At 41.6% G+C, this 20,336-nt stretch overlaps 2 protein-coding genes across 3 annotated transcripts in view; both read left to right on the forward strand.

Moving 5' to 3' along the window:
• Positions 1-148: 148 nt before the first annotated feature.
• LOC127915813 (uncharacterized) overlaps positions 149-20,336 on the forward strand; it is a 72,035-nt gene continuing 51,847 nt past the window's right edge. The window contains exon 1 of the mRNA XM_052496299.1: positions 149-3,236. Coding sequence (XP_052352259.1) covers positions 279-1,361 — 1,083 coding nt within the window. The 5' untranslated portion in view covers positions 149-278 and the 3' untranslated portion in view covers positions 1,362-3,236. The remainder of the gene's footprint in view (positions 3,237-20,336) is intronic.
• Positions 3,941-11,363, forward strand: LOC127915814 (uncharacterized). Of its 2 annotated transcripts, none has more exons than XM_052496300.1 (4): positions 3,941-4,053; positions 4,157-4,301; positions 6,039-6,156; positions 10,259-11,363. In XM_052496300.1, the coding sequence occupies exons 3-4, from the start codon at positions 6,053-6,055 to the stop codon at positions 10,842-10,844; spliced, it is 690 nt and encodes a 229-aa protein (XP_052352260.1). In that variant the 5' UTR covers positions 3,941-4,053; positions 4,157-4,301; positions 6,039-6,052; the 3' UTR covers positions 10,845-11,363. The 2 variants fall into 2 exon arrangements, with proteins under 2 accessions (XP_052352260.1, XP_052352261.1); XM_052496301.1 differs by having other exon boundaries at positions 4,035-4,053; positions 4,186-4,301.

Raw genomic sequence — 20,336 nt, forward strand, 5'->3', positions numbered from 1 at the left:
TGGGTGGTCGACCCAGAGAGAGTGCCGGAGCCCGCCTGGGATTCGCTGGAGCAGTGCGAAGCAGGTTATCGGAGAATGGTGTTGGCGAAGCAAGCATGGCGGCGCGGAGGGAAGACGAGAGTCAGCCCCAAAAATGTATTGGGGGGCTCAGAGAGAGTGTGGCAGAGTCAGGGTTCAGACCTGAGCCAACTCCCCCTGTTTATCGTGAGGAGCCAAGGAGGAGACCAGAACCAGAGCCGGTGTTGGAGGTGAGTGAAGCAGAGACTGTGAAGGAGTTAATGGGGAAAGTGGAGGAGAGAGTTATGAGGGAGTTGCTAGGTTGGTGCTTTAGGTACGATATTCGCCCGACGGAGCGTGTCGGGGATTTGATGGCACCTGGGTCAGCGCTCCATACTCGTCCTGAGGTGCGTGTTAGTCGGCTGGTGAAAATTGTGTCAGCCTCACGCACTAGGCCTCCTGTGTACCTACCTAGCCTTGCACGTCCTGTGCCAGTCCTGCTCTCATGCTCTCCAGTACGCCTTCACGGTCCGGTCCATCCTGTGCCACCTTTACACACCAGTCCTCCGGTGGCAGCTCCCCGCACCAGGCTTCCTGTGCGTGTCCTCGGTCCAGTACCACCAGTGCCAGCACCACGCACCAGGCCTTCAGTGCGCCTCGCCTGTCTAGCGCTATCAGAGCCTTCCTCCTCTCCAGCGCTGTCGGAGTCTCCCGCCTGTTCAGCGCAGCCAGAGCCTTCCTCCTCTACAGCGCTGCTGGAGTCTCCCACCTGTTTAGCGCAGCCAGAGCCTTCCTCCTCTACAGCGCTGCCGGAGTCTCCCGCCTGTTCAGCGCTGCCAGAGCCTTCCTCCTCTACAGCGCTGCTGGAGTCTCCTGCCTGTTCAGCGCAGCCAGAACTGCCAGCCTGCATGGAGCAGCCTGAGCTGCCAGCCTGCATGGAGCAGCCTGAGCTGTCAGTCTGCATGGAGCAGCCAGAGCTGTCAGTCTGCATGGAGCTGCCAGTCTGCATGGAGCAGCCAGAGCTGCCAGTCTGCATGGAGCAGCCAGAGCAGCGAGATCCGCCAGTCAGCCAGGATCCGCCAGTCAGCCAGGATCCACCAGTCAGCCATGATCTTCCAGATCCGCCAGGCAGCCAGGATCCGCCAGTCAACCAGACTCTTCCAGATCTGCCAGTCAACCAGACACTTCCAGATCCGCCAGTCAACCAGACCCTTCCAGATCCGCCAGCCAGCCAGGATCTGCCGGAGCCAACTACCTGCCTGAGCTTCCTCTCAGTGCTGAGCTTCCTCTCAGTGCTGAGCTTCCCCTCAGTCCCGAGCTGCCCCTCAGTCCTGAGTGTAACGGATGTGAAACGGCTAGCTTAGTTAGCGGTGTGCGCTAAATAGCGTTTCAATCGGTTACGTCACTTGCTCTGAGACCTTGAAGTAGTAGTTCCCCTTGCTCTGCAAGGGCCGCGGCTTTTGTGGAGCGATGGGTAACGATGTTTCGTGGGTGACTGTTGTTGATGTGTGCAGAAGGTCCCTGGTTCGCGCCCGGGTATGGGCGAGGGGACGGTTTAAAATTATACTGTTACATTGTTGCCGTGACCCGGATTACTGGTTGCTGCCGAAAAAAGGAGGAAGGTCAAAAGGGGGGTGAGTGTAACGGATGTGAAACGGCTAGCTTAGTTAGCGGTGTGCGCTAAATAGCGTTTCAATCGGTTACGTCACTTGCTCTGAGACCTTGAAGTAGTAGTTCCCCTTGCTCTGCAAGGGCCGCGGCTTCGTGGGTGACTGTTGTTGATGTGTGCAGAAGGTCCCTGGTTCGCGCCCGGGTATGGGCAAGGGGACGGTTTAAAATTATACTGTTACACGATCTGCCCCTCAGTCCCAAGCTGCCCCTCAATCCAGTGGGGTTCTGGGTGAGGACTACTAGGCCATGGTCGGCGGCGAGGGTGGATGCGAGGAGGAGGGACTAAGACATTGATTGAGTGGAGTCCACGTCCCGCGCCGGAGCCGCCACCATGGACAGACGCCCACCCGGACCCTGCCCTATTGTTTTGCTGTGCGTCCGGGTCGTAATATATTGTGTTTGTCTTCATTTATTTGGTCAGGCCAGGGTGTGACATGGGTTTATTGTGGTGTGTTTAACTGTTTAACTGCACCTCCTTCAAGGCTGTTGGAAAAGCATTCCAGGTGAAGCTGTTTGAGAGAATGCTCTTTATGTAATACATGTATCACTAGCCACTTTAACTATGCCACTTTGTTTACATACTCATCTCATATGTATATACTGTACTCTATATCATCTACTGCATCCTTATGTAATACATGTATCACTAGCCACTTTAACTATGCCCCTTTGTTTACATACTCATCTCATATGTATATACTGTACTCTATATCATCTACTGCATCCTTATGTAATACATGTATCACTAGCCACTTTAACTATGCCACTTTGTTTACATACTCATCTCATATGTATATACTGTACTCTATATCATCTACTGCATCCTTATGTAATACATGTATCACTAGCCACTTTAACTATGCCACTTTGTTTACATACTCATCTCATATGTATATACTGTACTCTATATCATCTACTGCATCCTTATGTAATACATGTAGCACTAGCCACTTTAACTATGCCACTTTGTTTACATACTCATCTCATATGTATATACTGTACTCTATATCATCTACTGCATCCTTATGTAATACATGTATCACTAGCCACTTTAACTATGCCCCTTTGTTTACATACTCATCTCATATGTATATACTGTACTCTATATCATCTACTGCATCCTTATGTAATACATGTATCACTAGCCACTTTAACTATGCCACTTTGTTTACATACTCATCTCATATGTATATACTGTACTCTATATCATCTACTGCATCCTTATGTAATACATGTATCACTAGCCACTTTAACTATGCCACTTTGTTTACATACTCATCTCATGAAGAAATTAGGCTTGTCACCAAAAGCACTCACAAACTTCTACAGATGCACAATCGAGAGCATCCTGTCGGGCTGTATCACCGCCTGGTACGGCAACTGCTCCGCCCTCAACCGTAAGGCTCTCCAGAGGGTAGTGAGGTCTGCACAACGCATCACCGGGGGCAAACTACCTGCCCTCCAGGACACCTACACCACCCGATGTTACAGGAAGGCCATAAAGATCATCAAGGACATCAACCACCCGAGCCACTGCCTGTTCACCCCGCTAACATCCAGAAGGCGAGGTCAGTACAGGTGCATCAAAGCTGGGACCGAGAGACTGAAAAACAGCTTCTATCTCAAGGCCATCAGACTGTTAAACAGCCACCACTAACATTGAGTGGCTGCTGCCAACACACTGACATTGACTGACCCAACTCCAGCCACTTTAATAATGGGAATTGATGGGAAATTATGTAAATATATCATATAGCCACTTTAAACAATGCTACCTTATATAAAGTTACTTACCCTACATTATTCATCTCATATGCATACGTATATACTGTACTCTATATCATCGACTGCATCCTATGTAATACATGTATCACTAGCCACTTTAACTATGCCACTTTGTTTACTTTGTCTACATACTCATCTCATATGTATATACTGTACTCGATACCATCTACTGTATGCTGCTCTGTACCATCACTCATTCATATATCCTTATGTACATATTCTTTATCCTCTTACACTGTGTATAAGACAGTAGTTTTGGAATTGTTAGTTAGATTACTTGTTGGTTATCACTGCATTGTCGGAACTAGAAGCACAAGCATTTCGCTACACTCGCATTAACATCTGCTAACCATGTGTATGTGACAAATAAAATTTGATTTGATTTTATTTTATTTACAGCTTGGAATCGAACCAGGGTCAATAATACCTGTTTATCACCTGTCATCACCTGTCTCTCCCTCTGCCCTCCCTGGATAAATATGGTAATGCTGCCAGCAGCCTCTGCCCCTCCCTCTGCCCTCCCTTCTCTGGGTAAATATTAACACATAAAAACCACTATAAAGCGCTGCTCACATGGACACAGCAACAACCCTTCAACAGGTACATGGGTGAATTAGCACCTTCTCTCTGAACTAAATGTGATAACTGTTGTTCTGCTGTTTTTAATAAAGAACATGTCTAAGTATGTTTTCCATAACTTCAGGTAACCTTCATCTGTTTTGTCTTGGATAGAGGACATCAGTCAGCCATCTACAATCTAGAGGACATCAGCCAGCCATCTACAATCTAGAGGACATCAGCCAGCCATCCACAATCTACAGGACAATAACCAGCCATCCACAATCTCTGTAAGTGTATTCTACTTGACTTATATCTAATGTTATCTTTACTGCTTATCAACATGGTTGATTTTATATAAATAGGAGCTTTGTAACCCTCCATGAGCTCCTTGAACAGAATAAGTATACAAAAGTATACAAAACATTAAGAACTTCTTAATACTGAGTTACCCACGTTTCTCTCAGAACAGCCTCAGTTCGTCAGGTCATGGACTCTACAAGGTGTCGAAAGCGTTCCACAGGGATGCTGGCCCATGTTGACTCCAATGCTTCCCACAGTTGTGTCAAGTTGGCTGGATGTCCTTTGGGTGGTGGACCATTCTTGATACACACAGGAAACTTTTGAGCGTGAAAAACCCAGCAGCGTTGCAGTTCTTGACACAAACCGTGCGCCTGGCACCTATAACCATACCCCGTTCAAAGGGGTAAATAATTTGTCCTGCCCCTTTCACCCTCTGAATGGAACACAGACACAATCCATCTATCAAGGCTTATAAATCCTTCTTTAACCTGTCTCCTCCCCTTCATCTACACTCATTGACTATTATGAAAGTGTTCATATTTTTTTGTCCACTCATTGTGTATTATATATATATATATAGTGTGTTCCTGTGTGTTTCAGCTGTGTGTATATATATAGTGTGTTCCTGTGTGTTCCTGTGTGTTCCCGTGTGTTTCAGCTGTGTGTATATATAGTGTGTTCCTGTGTGTTTCAGCTGTGTGTATATATAGTGTGTTCCTGTGGGTTTCAGCTGTGTGTATATAGTGTGTTCCTGTGTGTTTCAGCTGTGTGTATATATAGTGTGTTCCTGTGTGTTTCAGCTGTGTGTATATAGTGTGTTCCTGTGGGTTTCAGCTGTGTGTATATATAGTGTGTTCCTGTGTGTTTCAGCTGTGTGTATATATAGTGTGTTCCTGTGGGTTTCAGCTGTGTGTATATAGTGTGTTCCTGTGGGTTTCAGCTGTGTGTATATAGTGTGTTCCTGTGGGTTTCAGCTGTGTGTATATATAGTGTGTTCCTGTGTGTTTCAGCTGTGTGTATATAGTGTGTTCCTGTGGGTTTCAGCTGTGTGTATATATAGTGTGTTCCTGTGGGTTTCAGCTGTGTGTTCCTGTGGGTTTCAGCTGTGTGTATATAGTGTGTTCCTGTGGGTTTCAGCTGTGTGTATATATAGTGTGTTCCTGTGTGTGTATATATAGTGTGTTCCTGTGTGTTTCAGCTGTGAGTATATATAGTGTGTTCCTGTGTGTTTCAGCTGTGTGTATATATAGTGTGTTCCTGTGTGTTTCAGCTGTGTGTGTATATATAGTGTGTTCCTGTGTGTTTCAGCTGTGTGTATATATAGTGTGTTCCTGTGTGTTTCAGCTGTGTGTATATATAGTGTGTTCCTGTGTGTTTCAGCTGTGTGTATATATAGTGTGTTCCTGTGTGTTTCAGCTGTGTGTATATATAGTGTGTTCCTGTGTGTTTCAGCTGTGTGTATATATAGTGTGTTCCTGTGTGTTTCAGCTGTGTGCATATATAGTGTGTTCCTGTGTGTTTCAGCTGTGTGTATATATAGTGTGTTCCTGTATGTTTCAGCTGTGTGTATATATAGTGTGTTCCTGTGTGTTTCAGCTGTGTGTATATATAGTGTGTTCCTGTGTGTTCCTGTGTGTTTCAGCTGTGTGTATATATAGTGTGTTCCTGTGTGTTCCTGTGTGTTTCAGCTGTGTGCATATATAGTGTGTTCCTGTGTGTTTCAGCTGTGTGTGTAGCTATGAGGGGAATTGTCCTTCTCTTTCTGCTGTCTCTCTGGCCTGGAGGAAAGGTGGATGCTATCAATGAACAGATCTTGGCTAATGTGGTACAAGAGATGAGAAGGTGGGTGTTTCTCTGTTCTTTCATAATCTATGAACTCCTAAAATACTTTTAGATATATTATTAGCCATTATAAGAAATAACACAATTTTTGGGGAACATTTGAAGTTTGTATTCCTCTTAACATTCGTTCGAAATGTTTATTCTGTCCTGACTGTTTGATCGACCGATAAAAACACTGGTTCAAACCGTGTACCCGGGACAAACGCTTAGCCTAAATGAAGCCCCTGGACTGCAGACAAGATAAGATGCTGGTATAGACTGTATTGTTAGTAAAGACTATATTGCTAATATAGACTGTATGCTAATATAGACTGTATTGCTAATATAGACTGTATTGCTAATATAGACTGTATTGCTAATATAGACTGTATTGCTAGTATAGACTATATTGTTAATATAGACTGTATTGTTAGTAAAGACTATATTGCTAATATAGACTGTATTGCTAGTATAGACTGTATTGCTAGTATAGACTGTATTGTTAGTAAAGACTATATTGCTAATATAGACTGTATTGCTAATATAGACTGTATTGCTAGTATAGACTGTATTGCTAGTATAGACTGTATTGTTAGTAAAGACTATATTGCTAATATAGACTATATTGCTAATATAGACTGTATTGCTAATATAGACAATGGAGTCACTTTTATTGTAAATAAGAATACAATAGAATATGTCTTGGGTGTATGATATGAAATGCTAACCTCCCCTGTTATTGTAATGGTGAGAGGTTTAGCATGTCTTGGGGGTATGATATGAAATGCTAACCTCCCCTGTTATTGTAATGGTGAGAGGTTTAGCATGTCTTGGGGGTATGATATGAAATGCTATACTCCCCTGTTATTGTAATGGTGAGAGGTTTAGCATGTCTTGGGGGTATGATATGAAATGCTATACTCCCCCTGTTATTGTAATGGTGAGAGGTTTAGCATGTCTTGGGGGTATGATATGAAATGCTAACCTCCTGTTATTGTAATGGTGAGAGGTTTAGCATGTCTTGGGGGTATGATATGAAATGCTAACCTCCCCTGTTATTGTAATGGTGAGAGGTTAGCATGTCGTGGGGGTGTGATATGAAATGCTAACCTCCCCTGTTATTGTAATGGTGAGAGGTTAGCATGTCGTGGGGGTGTGATATGAAATGCTAACCTCCCCTGTTATTGTAATGGTGAGAGGTTAGCATGGGGGGTTATGAATAAGGATGAGTAACTTTCCCACTCATCATTATTCACGATTAATTCAGGGTGATCCGTAATCATGGTAGCATCCACATTAATGTAGAAGTGTTTAGAGACATATTCTAATCTTTTATACAATTCAAGTGACTCCAAAATTATTTCTATTGGGCACAAAATAATCTGAAACACAACCTAAATAAACAGCATATGCATCCAACAAGTTTAATAAAAAGTCACACGCTTGATGTAGTCATTGACTGCTAGGAACATGGGACCAAATACTAAACATTGGACAACTTTAAGAGGTCTGAGATAGTGCCCTCCGTAATTATTGGGACAGTGACACATTGTTTGTTGTTTTGGCTCTGTACTCCAGAACTTTGGATTTGAAATGATACAATGACTGACTATGAGGTTAACTTTGTCCATGAGCTGGAGGTGATAATTTATGCAAAAGTAACAGTGCACACATTCACTCCATGAAATGGCAAGTTGAAGCGCTCTAAACTTTTGTTTTGGTCAAATAGACGGGAGTGACTTCGTCCTGTCTGTTTATAATGTTTCTGATCCTGTGTGTTCTGTCTCTTCTGTCTCCTGTCTGTTTATAATGTTTCTGATCCTCTGTGTTCTGTCTCTTCTGTCTCCTGTCTGTTTATAATTTTCCGATCCTGTGTTCTGTCTCTTCTGTCTCCTGTCTGTTTATAATGTTTCTGATCCTCTGTGTTCTGTCTCCTGTCTGTTTATAATGTTTCTGATCCTCTGTTCTGTCTCTTCTGTCTCCTGTCTGTTTATAATGTTTCTGATCCTGTGTGTTCTGTCTCTTCTGTCTCCTGTCTGTATATAATGTTTCTGATCCTCTGTGTTCTGTCTCCTGTCTGTTTATAATGTTTCTGATCCTCTGTGTTCTGTCTCCTGTCTGTTTATAATGTTTCTGATCCTGTATGTTCTGTCTCCTGTCTGTTTATAATGTTTCTGATCTCTGTGTTCTGTCTCTTCTGTCTCCTGTCTGTTTATAATGTTTCTGATCCTCTGTGTTCTGTCTCTTCTGTCTCCTGTCTGTTTATAATGTTTCTGATCCTCTGTGTTCTGTCTCTTCTGTCTCCTGTCTGTTTATAATGTTTCTGATCCTCTGTGTTCTGTCTCTTCTGTCTCCTGTCTGTTTATAATGTTTCTGATCCTCTGTGTTCTGTCTCCTGTCTGTTTATAATGTTTCTGATCCTCTGTGTTCTGTCTCTTCTGTCTCTGTCTGTTTATAATGTTTCTGATCCTGTGTTCTGTCTCTTCTGTCTCCTGTCTGTTTATAATGTTTCTGATCCTCTGTGTTCTGTCTCTTCTGTCTCCTGTCTGTTTATAATGTTTCTGATCCTCTGTGTTCTGTCTCCTGTCTGTTTATAATGTTTCTGATCCTCTGTGTTCTGTCTCTTCTGTCTCCTGTCTGTTTATAATGTTTCTGATCCTCTGTGTTCTGTCTCTTCTGTCTCCTGTCTGTTTATAATGTTTCTGATCCTCTGTGTTCTGTCTCCTGTCTGTTTATAATGTTTCTGATCCTCTGTTCTGTCTCTTCTGTCTCCTGTCTGTTTATAATGTTTCTGATCCTGTGTGTTCTGTCTCTTCTGTCTCCTGTCTGTTTATAATGTTTCTGATCCTCTGTGTTCTGTCTCTTCTGTCTCCTGTCTGTTTATAATGTTTCTGATCCTCTGTGTTCTGTCTCTTCTGTCTCCTGTCTGTTTATAATGTTTCTGATCCTCTGTTCTGTCTCTTCTGTCTCCTGTCTGTTTATAATGTTTCTGATCCTCTGTGTTCTGTCTCTTCTGTCTCCTGTCTGTTTATAATGTTTCTGATCCTCTGTGTTCTGTCTCTTCTGTCTCCTGTCTGTTTATAATGTTTCTGATCCTCTGTGTTCTGTCTCTTCTGTCTCCTGTCTGTTTATAATGTTTCTGATCCTGTGTGTTCTGTCTCTTCTGTCTCCTGTCTGTTTATAATGTTTCTGATCCTCTGTGTTCTGTCTCTTCTGTCTCCTGTCTGTTTGTAATGTTTCTGATCCTCTGTGTTCTGTCTCTTCTGTCTCCTGTCTGTTTATAATGTTTCTGATCCTCTGTGTTCTGTCTCTTCTGTCTCCTGTCTGTTTATAATGTTTCTGATCCTCTGTGTTCTGTCTCTTCTGTCTCCTGTCTGTTTATAATGTTTCTGATCCTCTGTGTTCTGTCTCCTGTCTGTTTATAATGTTTCTGATCCTCTGTGTTCTGTCTCTTCTGTCTCCTGTCTGTTTATAATGTTTCTGATCCTCTGTGTTCTGTCTCTTCTGTCTCCTGTCTGTTTATAATGTTTCTGATCCTCTGTGTTCTGTCTCTTCTGTCTCCCGTCTTTTATAATGTTTCTGATCCTGTGTGTTCTGTCTCTTCTGTCTCCTGTCTGTTTATAATGTTTCTGATCCTCTGTGTTCTGTCTCTTCTGTCTCCTGTCTGTTTATAATGTTTCTGATCCTCTGTGTTCTGTCTCTTCTGTCTCCTGTCTGTTTATAATGTTTCTGATCCTCTGTGTTCTGTCTCTTCTGTCTCCTGTCTGTTTATAATGTTTCTGATCCTCTGTGTTCTGTCTCTTCTGTCTCCTGTCTGTTTATAATGTTTCTGATCCTCGGTGTTCTGTCTCTTCTGTCTCCTGTCTGTTTATAATGTTTCTGATCCTCTGTGTTCTGTCTCTTCTGTCTCCTGTCTGTTTATAATGTTTCTGATCCTGTGTTCTGTCTCTTCTGTCTCCTGTCTGTTTATAATGTTTCTGATCCTCTGTGTTCTGTCTCTTCTGTCTCATGTCTGTTTATAATGTTTCTGATCCTCTGTGTTCTGTCTCTTCTGTCTCCTGTCTGTTTATAATGTTTCTGATCCTCTGTGTTCTGTCTCTTCTGTCTACTGTCTGTTGTTCAGGTTTGGCCTGGAGAACCGCCAGTATGCCATGGCTGTCTTACTCACCCAACAGCAGTGCACCCAAAATGGAGCAAACTTTGATGTAGGCGTGCAACCTCAGGTTGTCCAGCAGAGACTACAGGATTATAGTGTCTACATAGGAGACCGGCTCATCGCAGCCATACCTGACACCTACCACGCTGAGTACCTTCTCTTGGGGCATGATAGAACCAACCCCAGCAAAATGCAGACTCTGTTAACAGCAGCAACGCCTAATGACTGCATCGTCTTCTTCTCCAACTACTCTCCCTGCCTGGAGAGATGCAACGTCCCTAATGGAGCAACCAGCATTCTGCCCTTCATGACCGTCTTCAACGGCAGGAACGCCAACCAGATGGCCTTTGTCTTCTCCTCGGTTTGGGACCCCACAAAGCACCATACAGGAGTGACCAAACCGACTAAGCAGCTGGTGTTTGTGTCCTTCCAGAGAATAGAAAGATCCCTCCCTTTATATCGTTGTGTCAGATTCAACGATCAAAACGCATGTTACCGTTGTGTCACTGCCAACACAAATCCTGAGACCAATGACTGTCTGTATGGGTACTAATAGTGTACACTGTCTGTATGGGTACTACTAGTGGACACTGTCTGTATGGGTACTAATAGTGTCCACTGTCTGTATGGGTACTAATAGTGGACACTGTCTGTATGGGTACTAATAGTGTACACTGTCTGTATGGATACTACTAGTGGACACTGTCTGTATGGATACTAATAGTGTACACTGTCTCAATGGTGGAAATATAGAAATGTATATTTTCTTTCTTTCCCTCTGTCCATCCCCCTCTCTCTGTCCATCCCCTCTCTGTCCATCTCTCTCTCTCTGTCCATCTATCTCTGTCTGTATGGGTACTAATAGTGGACACTGTCTGTATGGATACTAATAGTGGACACTGTCTGTATGGATACTAATAGTGGACACTGTCTGTATGGATACTAATAGTGGACACTGTCTGTATGGATACTAATAGTGTACACTGTCTGTATGGATACTAATAGTGGACACTGTCTGTATGGATACTAATAGTGGACACTGTCTGTATGGATACTAATAGTGGACACTGTCTGTCTGTCCATACTAATAGTCCATCCCCACTGTCTGTCCATCCCCCTCTCTCTGTCCATACTAATAGTGTCCACTGTCTGTATGTCCATCCCCCTCTCTCTGTCCATCTCTCTCTCTCTCTGTCCATCTCTCTCTCTGTCCATCTCTCTGTCCATCTCTCTCTGTCCATCTCTCTCTCTCTCTGTCCATCTCTCTCTCTCTCTGTCCATCTCTCTCTCTCTGTCCATCTCTCTCTCTCTGTCCATCTCTCTCTCTCTGTCCATCTCTCTCTCTCTGTCCATCCCCTCTCTCTGTCCATCCCCCTCTCTCTGTCCATCCCCCTCTCTCTGTCCATCTCTCTCTCTGTCCATCCCCCTCTCTCTGTCCATCTCTCTCTCTGTCCATCTCTCTCTCTGTCCATCTCTCTCTCTCTACACAGTTCACCATAGCAGCAACATTACTGTCTCCATCATTACTGTTATTTCTGACATAAACACTATATGATAGAAAGACCATGTCCTTCCTGTTTCCATGCATCTTCTGAGAACAAAAAGGTTGAACGTAGACGACTATAAACAGTCTTGTAAATGTTGTTGAAAACACTTGAAATGTGGTGAGACTGATAGAGTTAAGTTTTGGACCCAAATATACAAACACATAACATTATGACAATAACCGAAGGAGATATCAACACGCATGTAGCTGTGTAATATATAGTCCTTAACATAAACAATCACATAACATTATGACAATAACCGAATGAGATATCAACACACATGTAGCTGTGTAATATATAGTCCTTAACATAAACAATCACATGACATTATGACAATAACCGAAGGAGATATCAACACACATGTAGCTGTGTAATATATAGTCCTTAACATAAACAAACACACGCCCTAATGAACATGCACTAGGTTTTCCCAAGAGAGTTCTGGTCAGTCATCCTCTCAGCGGTGTCCGTTCCCCCTCAAGCAGACACCAAGACGGCTACTCTGGGACAGAGTAGGAGGCAGTTCAGTTTGGCCACGCAATTCATCCAAAAGTGGAAATGCTGCCCCCTATCCCAAACAAGTTAAGGAACTTCACTGGACTCTATGTAAACTGGAAACCATATATCCTGAAGCTGCATTTATTGTAGTTGGGGATTTTAACAAAGCAAATGTGAGAACAAGGCTACCTAAATTCTATCAGCATATTTCTGCACTATGCGCAGGGGTAATTACACTCGATCACTGCTACTCTAACTTCTGTGATGCGTTACGACATTATGACAATAAGCAAAGGAGATATCAACACACTCTAACTTCCCCAATGCGTTATGACATTATGACATTAACCAAAGGAGATATCAACACACTCTAACTTCCCCAATGCGTTATGACATTATGACATTAACCAAAGGAGATATCAACACACTCTAACTTCCCCAATGCGTTATGACATTATGACATTAACCAAAGGAGATATCAACACACTCTAACTTCCCCAATGCGTTATGACATTATGACATTAACCAAAGGAGATATCAACACACTCTAACTTCCCCAATGCGTTATGACATTATGACATTAACCAAAGGAGATATCAACACACTCTAACTTCCCCAATGCGTTATGACATTATGACATTAACCAAAGGAGATATCAACACACTCTAACTTCCCCAATGCGTTATGACATTATGACATTAACCAAAGGAGATATCAACACACTCTAACTTCCCCAATGCGTTATGACATTATGACATTAACCAAAGGAGATATCAACACACTCTAACTTCCCCAATGCGTTATGACATTATGACATTAACCAAAGGAGATATCAACACACTCTAACTTCCCCAATGCGTTATGACATTATGACATTAACCAAAGGAGATATCAACACACTCTAACTTCCCCAATGCGTTATGACATTATGACATTAACCAAAGGAGATATCAACACACTCTAACTTCCCCAATGCGTTATGACATTATGACATTAACCAAAGGAGATATCAACACACTCTAACTTCCCCAATGCATTATGACATTAACCAAAGGAGATATCAACACACTCTAACTTCCCCAATGCGTTATGACATTAACCAAAGGAGATATCAACACACTCTAACTTCCCCAATGCGTTATGACATTAACCAAAGGAGATATCAACACACTCTAACTTCCCCAATGCGTTATGACATTATGACATTAACCAAAGGAGATATCAACACACTCTAACTTCCCCAATGCGTTATGACATTATGACATTAACCAAAGGAGATATCAACACACTCTAACTTCCCCAATGCGTTATGACATTATGACATTAACCAAAGGAGATATCAACACACTCTAACTTCCCCAATGCGTTATGACATTATGACATTAACCAAAGGAGATATCAACACACTCTAACTTCCCCAATGCGTTATGACATTATGACATTAACCAAAGGAGATATCAACACACTCTAACTTCCCCAATGCGTTATGACATTATGACATTAACCAAAGGAGATATCAACACACTCTAACTTCCCCAATGCGTTATGACATTATGACATTAACCAAAGGAGATATCAACACACTCTAACTTCCAATGCGTTATGACATTATGACATTAACCAAAGGAGATATCAACACACTCTAACTTCCCCAATGCGTTATGACATTATGACATTAACCAAAGGAGATATCAACACACTCTAACTTCCCCAATGCGTTATGACATTATGACATTAACCAAAGGAGATATCAACACACTCTAACTTCCCCAATGCGTTATGACATTATGACATTAACCAAAGGAGATATCAACACACTCTAACTTCCCCAATGCGTTATGACATTATGACATTAACCAAAGGAGATATCAACACACTCTAACTTCCCCAATGCGTTATGACATTATGACATTAACCAAAGGAGATATCAACACACTCTAACTTCCCCAATGCGTTATGACATTATGACATTAACCAAAGGAGATATCAACACACTCTAACTTCCCCAATGCGTTATGACATTATGACATTAACCAAAGGAGATATCAACACACTCTAACTTCCAATGCGTTATGACATTATGACATTAACCAAAGGAGATATCAACACACTCTAACTTCCCCAATGCGTTATGACATTATGACATTAACCAAAGGAGATATCAACACACTCTAACTTCCCCAATGCGTTATGACATTATGACATTAACCAAAGGAGATATCAACACACTCTAACTTCCCCAATGCGTTATGACATTATGACATTAACCAAAGGAGATATCAACACACTCTAACTTCCCCAATGCGTTATGACATTATGACATTAACCAAAGGAGATATCAACACACTCTAACTTCCAATGCGTTATGACATTATGACATTAACCAAAGGAGATATCAACACACTCTAACTTCCCCAATGCGTTATGACATTATGACATTAACCAAAGGAGATATCAACACACTCTAACTTCCAATGCGTTATGACATTATGACATTAACCAAAGGAGATATCAACACACTCTAACTTCCAATGCGTTATGACATTATGACATTAACCAAAGGAGATATCAACACACTCTAACTTCCCCAATGCGTTATGACATTATGACATTAACCAAAGGAGATATCAACACACTCTAACTTCCCCAATGCGTTATGACATTATGACATTAACCAAAGGAGATATCAACACACTCTAACTTCCCCAATGCGTTATGACATTATGACATTAACCAAAGGAGATATCAACACACTCTAACTTCCCCAATGCGTTATGACATTATGACATTAACCAAAGGAGATATCAACACACTCTAACTTCCCCAATGCGTTATGACATTATGACATTAACCAAAGGAGATATCAACACACTCTAACTTCCCCAATGCGTTATGACATTATGACATTAACCAAAGGAGATATCAACACACTCTAACTTCCCCAATGCGTTATGACATTATGACATTAACCAAAGGAGATATCAACACACTCTAACTTCCCCAATGCGTTATGACATTATGACATTAACCAAAGGAGATATCAACACACTCTAACTTCCCCAATGCGTTATGACATTATGACATTAACCAAAGGAGATATCAACACACTCTAACTTCCAATGCGTTATGACATTATGACATTAACCAAAGGAGATATCAACACACTCTAACTTCCCCAATGCGTTATGACATTATGACATTAACCAAAGGAGATATCAACACACTCTAACTTCCCCAATGCGTTATGACATTATGACATTAACCAAAGGAGATATCAACACACTCTAACTTCCCCAATGCGTTATGACATTATGACATTAACCAAAGGAGATATCAACACACTCTAACTTCCCCAATGCGTTATGACATTATGACATTAACCAAAGGAGATATCAACACACTCTAACTTCCCCAATGCGTTATGACATTAACCAAAGGAGATATCAACACACTCTAACTTCCAATGCGTTATGACTGTTAGCGTAACTGGCTGTAAGGGAGTCAGGCGCAGGAGAGCAGAATTTGGGGAGCAAACGGAGCCTTGTATTTATATATTTCATATTCTCCTAACTATATATGGCTGATTCTGAATCTACAGACTGTCTACAGACTCTATATCGTTATATATAAGAACAATATCGTTATATATAAGAACACATTCTGTCCGTTCAGGGACTTTGAACTCTTGTCCTGGAGTGAATAGGTATTGCAGGGTTTAGTTCCAACCAAGCACCACACCTGACTTCATTAATCATCTCACATGTTGTTAAACAGAGAAACTGGTAGCAGGAGTCCAGCTTCTGGAAGACAAGTTGATGATGAGGGAGATGAGAGCTGGACAAAAAAATACTGAATCTGGTCAAAATGTGTGACGTCTGCTTCATTTAATATTCAGAAGATAATATTTTGTGTGTTACCTTTCTTCATGGCCAACATGGCAGGTTGATTCGTTAACTCTTTACATGAAGGGGGTACATTAGTCATTCATAAGTCATTTATTTGGGGTAGCAGGAAGCCTAGTGATTACAGTGTTGGACTAGTAACTGAAAGGTTGCAAATTCAAACCCCCGAGCTGACAAGGTACAAATCTGTCGTTCTGCCCCTGAACAGGCAGTTAACCCACTGTTCCTTAGGCCATCATTGAAAATAAGAATAAGTCATTCTAAGTCATTTGTGCTTCTGAGTGGCACAGTTGTCTAAGGCACTGCATATCAGTGCAAGAGGGGTCACTACAGTCCCTGGTTCACTTCCAGGCTGCATCACATCCAGCCGTGATTGGCAGTCCCATAGGACGACGCACCTAGTCTTGGTTTCGCTGTCGTTGTAACAATTTGTTCTTAACTGCCTTGTTAAGTAAAAAATGACACACATATGAAAAAAGTTGGTACCTTTAAGGAGTCTTTACCTAATCCTCTAACTTTTATGGTAACATGTTGGTAGTAACACAGGGTTAATGGTTACTGACTAACATGTTGGTAGTAACACAGGGTTAATGGTTAGTGACTAACATGTTGGTATCAACACAGGGTAAATGGTTAGTGACTGTAACATGTTGGTATCAACACAGGGTTAATGGTTAGTGACTAACATGTTGGTAGTAACACAGGGTTAATGGTTACTGACTAACATGTTGGTAGTAACACAGGGTTAATGGTTAGTGACTAACATGTTGGTATCAACACAGGGTTAATGGTTAGTGACTGTAACATGTTGGTATCAACACAGGGTTAACTGTTAGTGACTAAGATGTTGGTATCAACACAGGGTTAATGGTTAGTGACTGTAACATGTTGGTATCAACACAGGGTTAATGGTTAGTGACTGTAACATGTTGGTATCAACACAGGGTTAATGGTCACTGACTAACATGTTGGTATCAACACAGGGTTAACTGTTAGTGACTGTAACATGTTGGTATCAACACAGGGTTAACTGTTAGTGACTGTAACATGTTGGTAGTAACACAGGGTTAATGGTTACTGACTAACATGTTGGTAGTAACACAGGGTTAATGGTTAGTGACTAACATGTTGGTATCAACACAGGGTTAATGGTTAGTGACTAACATGTTGGTAGTAACACAGGGTTAATGGTTAGTGACTAACATGTTGGTAGTAACACAGGGTTAATGGTTACTGACTAACATGTTGGTAGTAACACAGGGTTAATGGTTAGTGACTAACATGTTGGTAGTAACACAGGGTTAATGGTTAGTGACTGTAACATGTTGGTATCAACACAGGGTTGACTGTTAGTGACTGTAACATGTTGGTATCAACACAGGGTTAACTGTTAGTGACTAAGATGTTGGTATCAACACAGGGTTAATGGTTAGTGACTGTAACATGTTGGTATCAACACAGGGTTAATGGTTAGTGACTGTAACATGTTGGTATCAACACAGGGTTAATGGTCACTGACTAACATGTTGGTATCAACACAGGGTTAACTGTTAGTGACTGTAACATGTTGGTATCAACACAGGGTTAACTGTTAGTGACTGTAACATGTTGGTATCAACACAGGGTTAATGGTCACTGACTAACATGTTGGTATCAACACAGGGTTAATGGTTAGTGACTAACATGTTGGTATCAACACAGGGTTAATGGTTGGTGACTATAACATGTTGGTATCAACACAGGGTTAATGGTCACTGACTAGCATGGTTACTGACTAACATGTTGGTAGTAACACAGGGTTAATGGTTACTGACTAACATGTTGGTAGTAACACAGGGTTAATGGTTACTGACTAACATGTTGGTAGTAACACAGGGTTAATGGTTAGTGACTAACATGTTGGTATCAACACGGGGTAAATGGTCACTGACTAACATGTTGGTATCAACACAGGGTTAACTGTTAGTGACTGTAACATGTTGGTATCAACACAGGGTTAACTGTTAGTGACTAACATGTTGGTATCAACACAGGGTTAATGGTTAGTGACTGTAACATGTTGGTATCAACACAGGGTTAATGGTTAGTGACTGTAACATGTTGGTATCAACACAGGGTTAATGGTCACTGACTAACATGTTGGTATCAACACAGGGTTAACTGTTAGTGACTGTAACATGTTGGTATCAACACAGGGTTAACTGTTAGTGACTGTAACATGTTGGTATCAACACAGGGTTAATGGTCACTGACTAACATGTTGGTATCAACACAGGGTTAACTGTTAGTGACTATAACATGTTGGTATCAACACAGGGTTAATGGTTAGTGACTGTAACATGTTGGTATCAACACAGGGTTAATGGTTAGTGACTAACATGTTGGTATCAACACAGGGTTAATGGTCACTGACTAGCATGTTGGTATCAACACAGGGTTAATGGTCACTGACTAGCATGTTGGTATCAACACAGGGTTAATGGTCACTGACTAACATGTTGGTATCAACACAGGGTTAACTGTTAGTGACTGTAACATGTTGGTATCAACACAGGGTTAACTGTTAGTGACTGTAACATGTTGGTAGTAACACAGGGTTAATGGTTACTGACTAACATGTTGGTAGTAACACAGGGTTAATGGTTAGTGACTAACATGTTGGTATCAACACAGGGTTAATTGTTAGTGACTAACATGTTGGTAGTAACACAGGGTTAATGGTTAGTGACTAACATGTTGGTAGTAACACAGGGTTAATGGTTACTGACTAACATGTTGGTAGTAACACAGGGTTAATGGTTAGTGACTAACATGTTGGTATCAACACAGGGTTAACTGTTAGTGACTGTAACATGTTGGTATCAACACAGGGTTAACTGTTAGTGACTAAGATGTTGGTATCAACACAGGGTTAATGGTTAGTGACTGTAACATGTTGGTATCAACACAGGGTTAATGGTTAGTGACTGTAACATGTTGGTATCAACACAGGGTTAATGGTCACTGACTAACATGTTGGTATCAACACAGGGTTAACTGTTAGTGACTGTAACATGTTGGTATCAACACAGGGTTAACTGTTAGTGACTGTAACATGTTGGTATCAACACAGGGTTAATGGTCACTGACTAACATGTTGGTATCAACACAGGGTTAACGGTTAGTGACTAACATGTTGGTATCAACACAGGGTTAATGGTTAGTGACTATAACATGTTGGTATCAACACAGGGTTAATGGTCACTGACTAGCATGGTTACTGACTAACATGTTGGTAGTAACACAGGGTTAATGGTTACTGACTAACATGTTGGTAGTAACACAGGGTTAATGGTTACTGACTAACATGGTGGTAGTAACACAGGGTTAATGGTTAGTGACTAACATGTTGGTATCAACACGGGGTAAATGGTCACTGACTAACATGTTGGTATCAACACAGGGTTAACTGTTAGTGACTGTAACATGTTGGTATCAACACAGGGTTAACTGTTAGTGACTAACATGTTGGTATCAACACAGGGTTAATGGTTAGTGACTGTAACATGTTGGTATCAACACAGGGTTAATGGTTAGTGACTGTAACATGTTGGTATCAACACAGGGTTAATGGTCACTGACTAACATGTTGGTATCAACACAGGGTTAACTGTTAGTGACTGTAACATGTTGGTATCAACACAGGGTTAACTGTTAGTGACTGTAACATGTTGGTATCAACACAGGGTTAATGGTCACTGACTAACATGTTGGTATCAACACAGGGTTAATGGTTAGTGACTAACATGTTGGTATCAACACAGGGTTAATGGTTAGTGACTATAACATGTTGGTATCAACACAGGGTTAATGGTTAGTGACTGTAACATGTTGGTATCAACACAGGGTTAATGGTTAGTGACTAACATGTTGGTATCAACACAGGGTTAATGGTCACTGACTAGCATGTTGGTATCAACACAGGGTTAATGGTCACTGACTAGCATGTTGGTATCAACACAGGGTTAATGGTCACTGACTAACATGTTGGTATCAACACAGGGTTAACTGTTAGTGACTGTAACATGTTGGTATCAACACAGGGTTAACTGTTAGTGA

Source organism: Oncorhynchus keta, chromosome 35 (assembly GCF_023373465.1).
Source record: "Oncorhynchus keta strain PuntledgeMale-10-30-2019 chromosome 35, Oket_V2, whole genome shotgun sequence".
In the NCBI taxonomy this organism is placed as follows: Eukaryota; Metazoa; Chordata; class Actinopteri; order Salmoniformes; family Salmonidae; genus Oncorhynchus; species Oncorhynchus keta.

What these genes read in the sequence shown, in the direction of transcription:
- LOC127915814 (XM_052496300.1), top strand. Translation starts at nt 6,053, where the DNA reads ATGAGGGGAATTGTCCTTCTCTTTCTGCTGTCTCTCTGGCCTGGAGGA. An exon ending in GTGGTACAAGAGATGAGAAG is followed by an intron (nt 6,157 to 10,258) that starts GTGGGTGTTTCT and finishes TCTGTTGTTCAG; the next exon opens with GTTTGGCCTGGAGAACCGCC.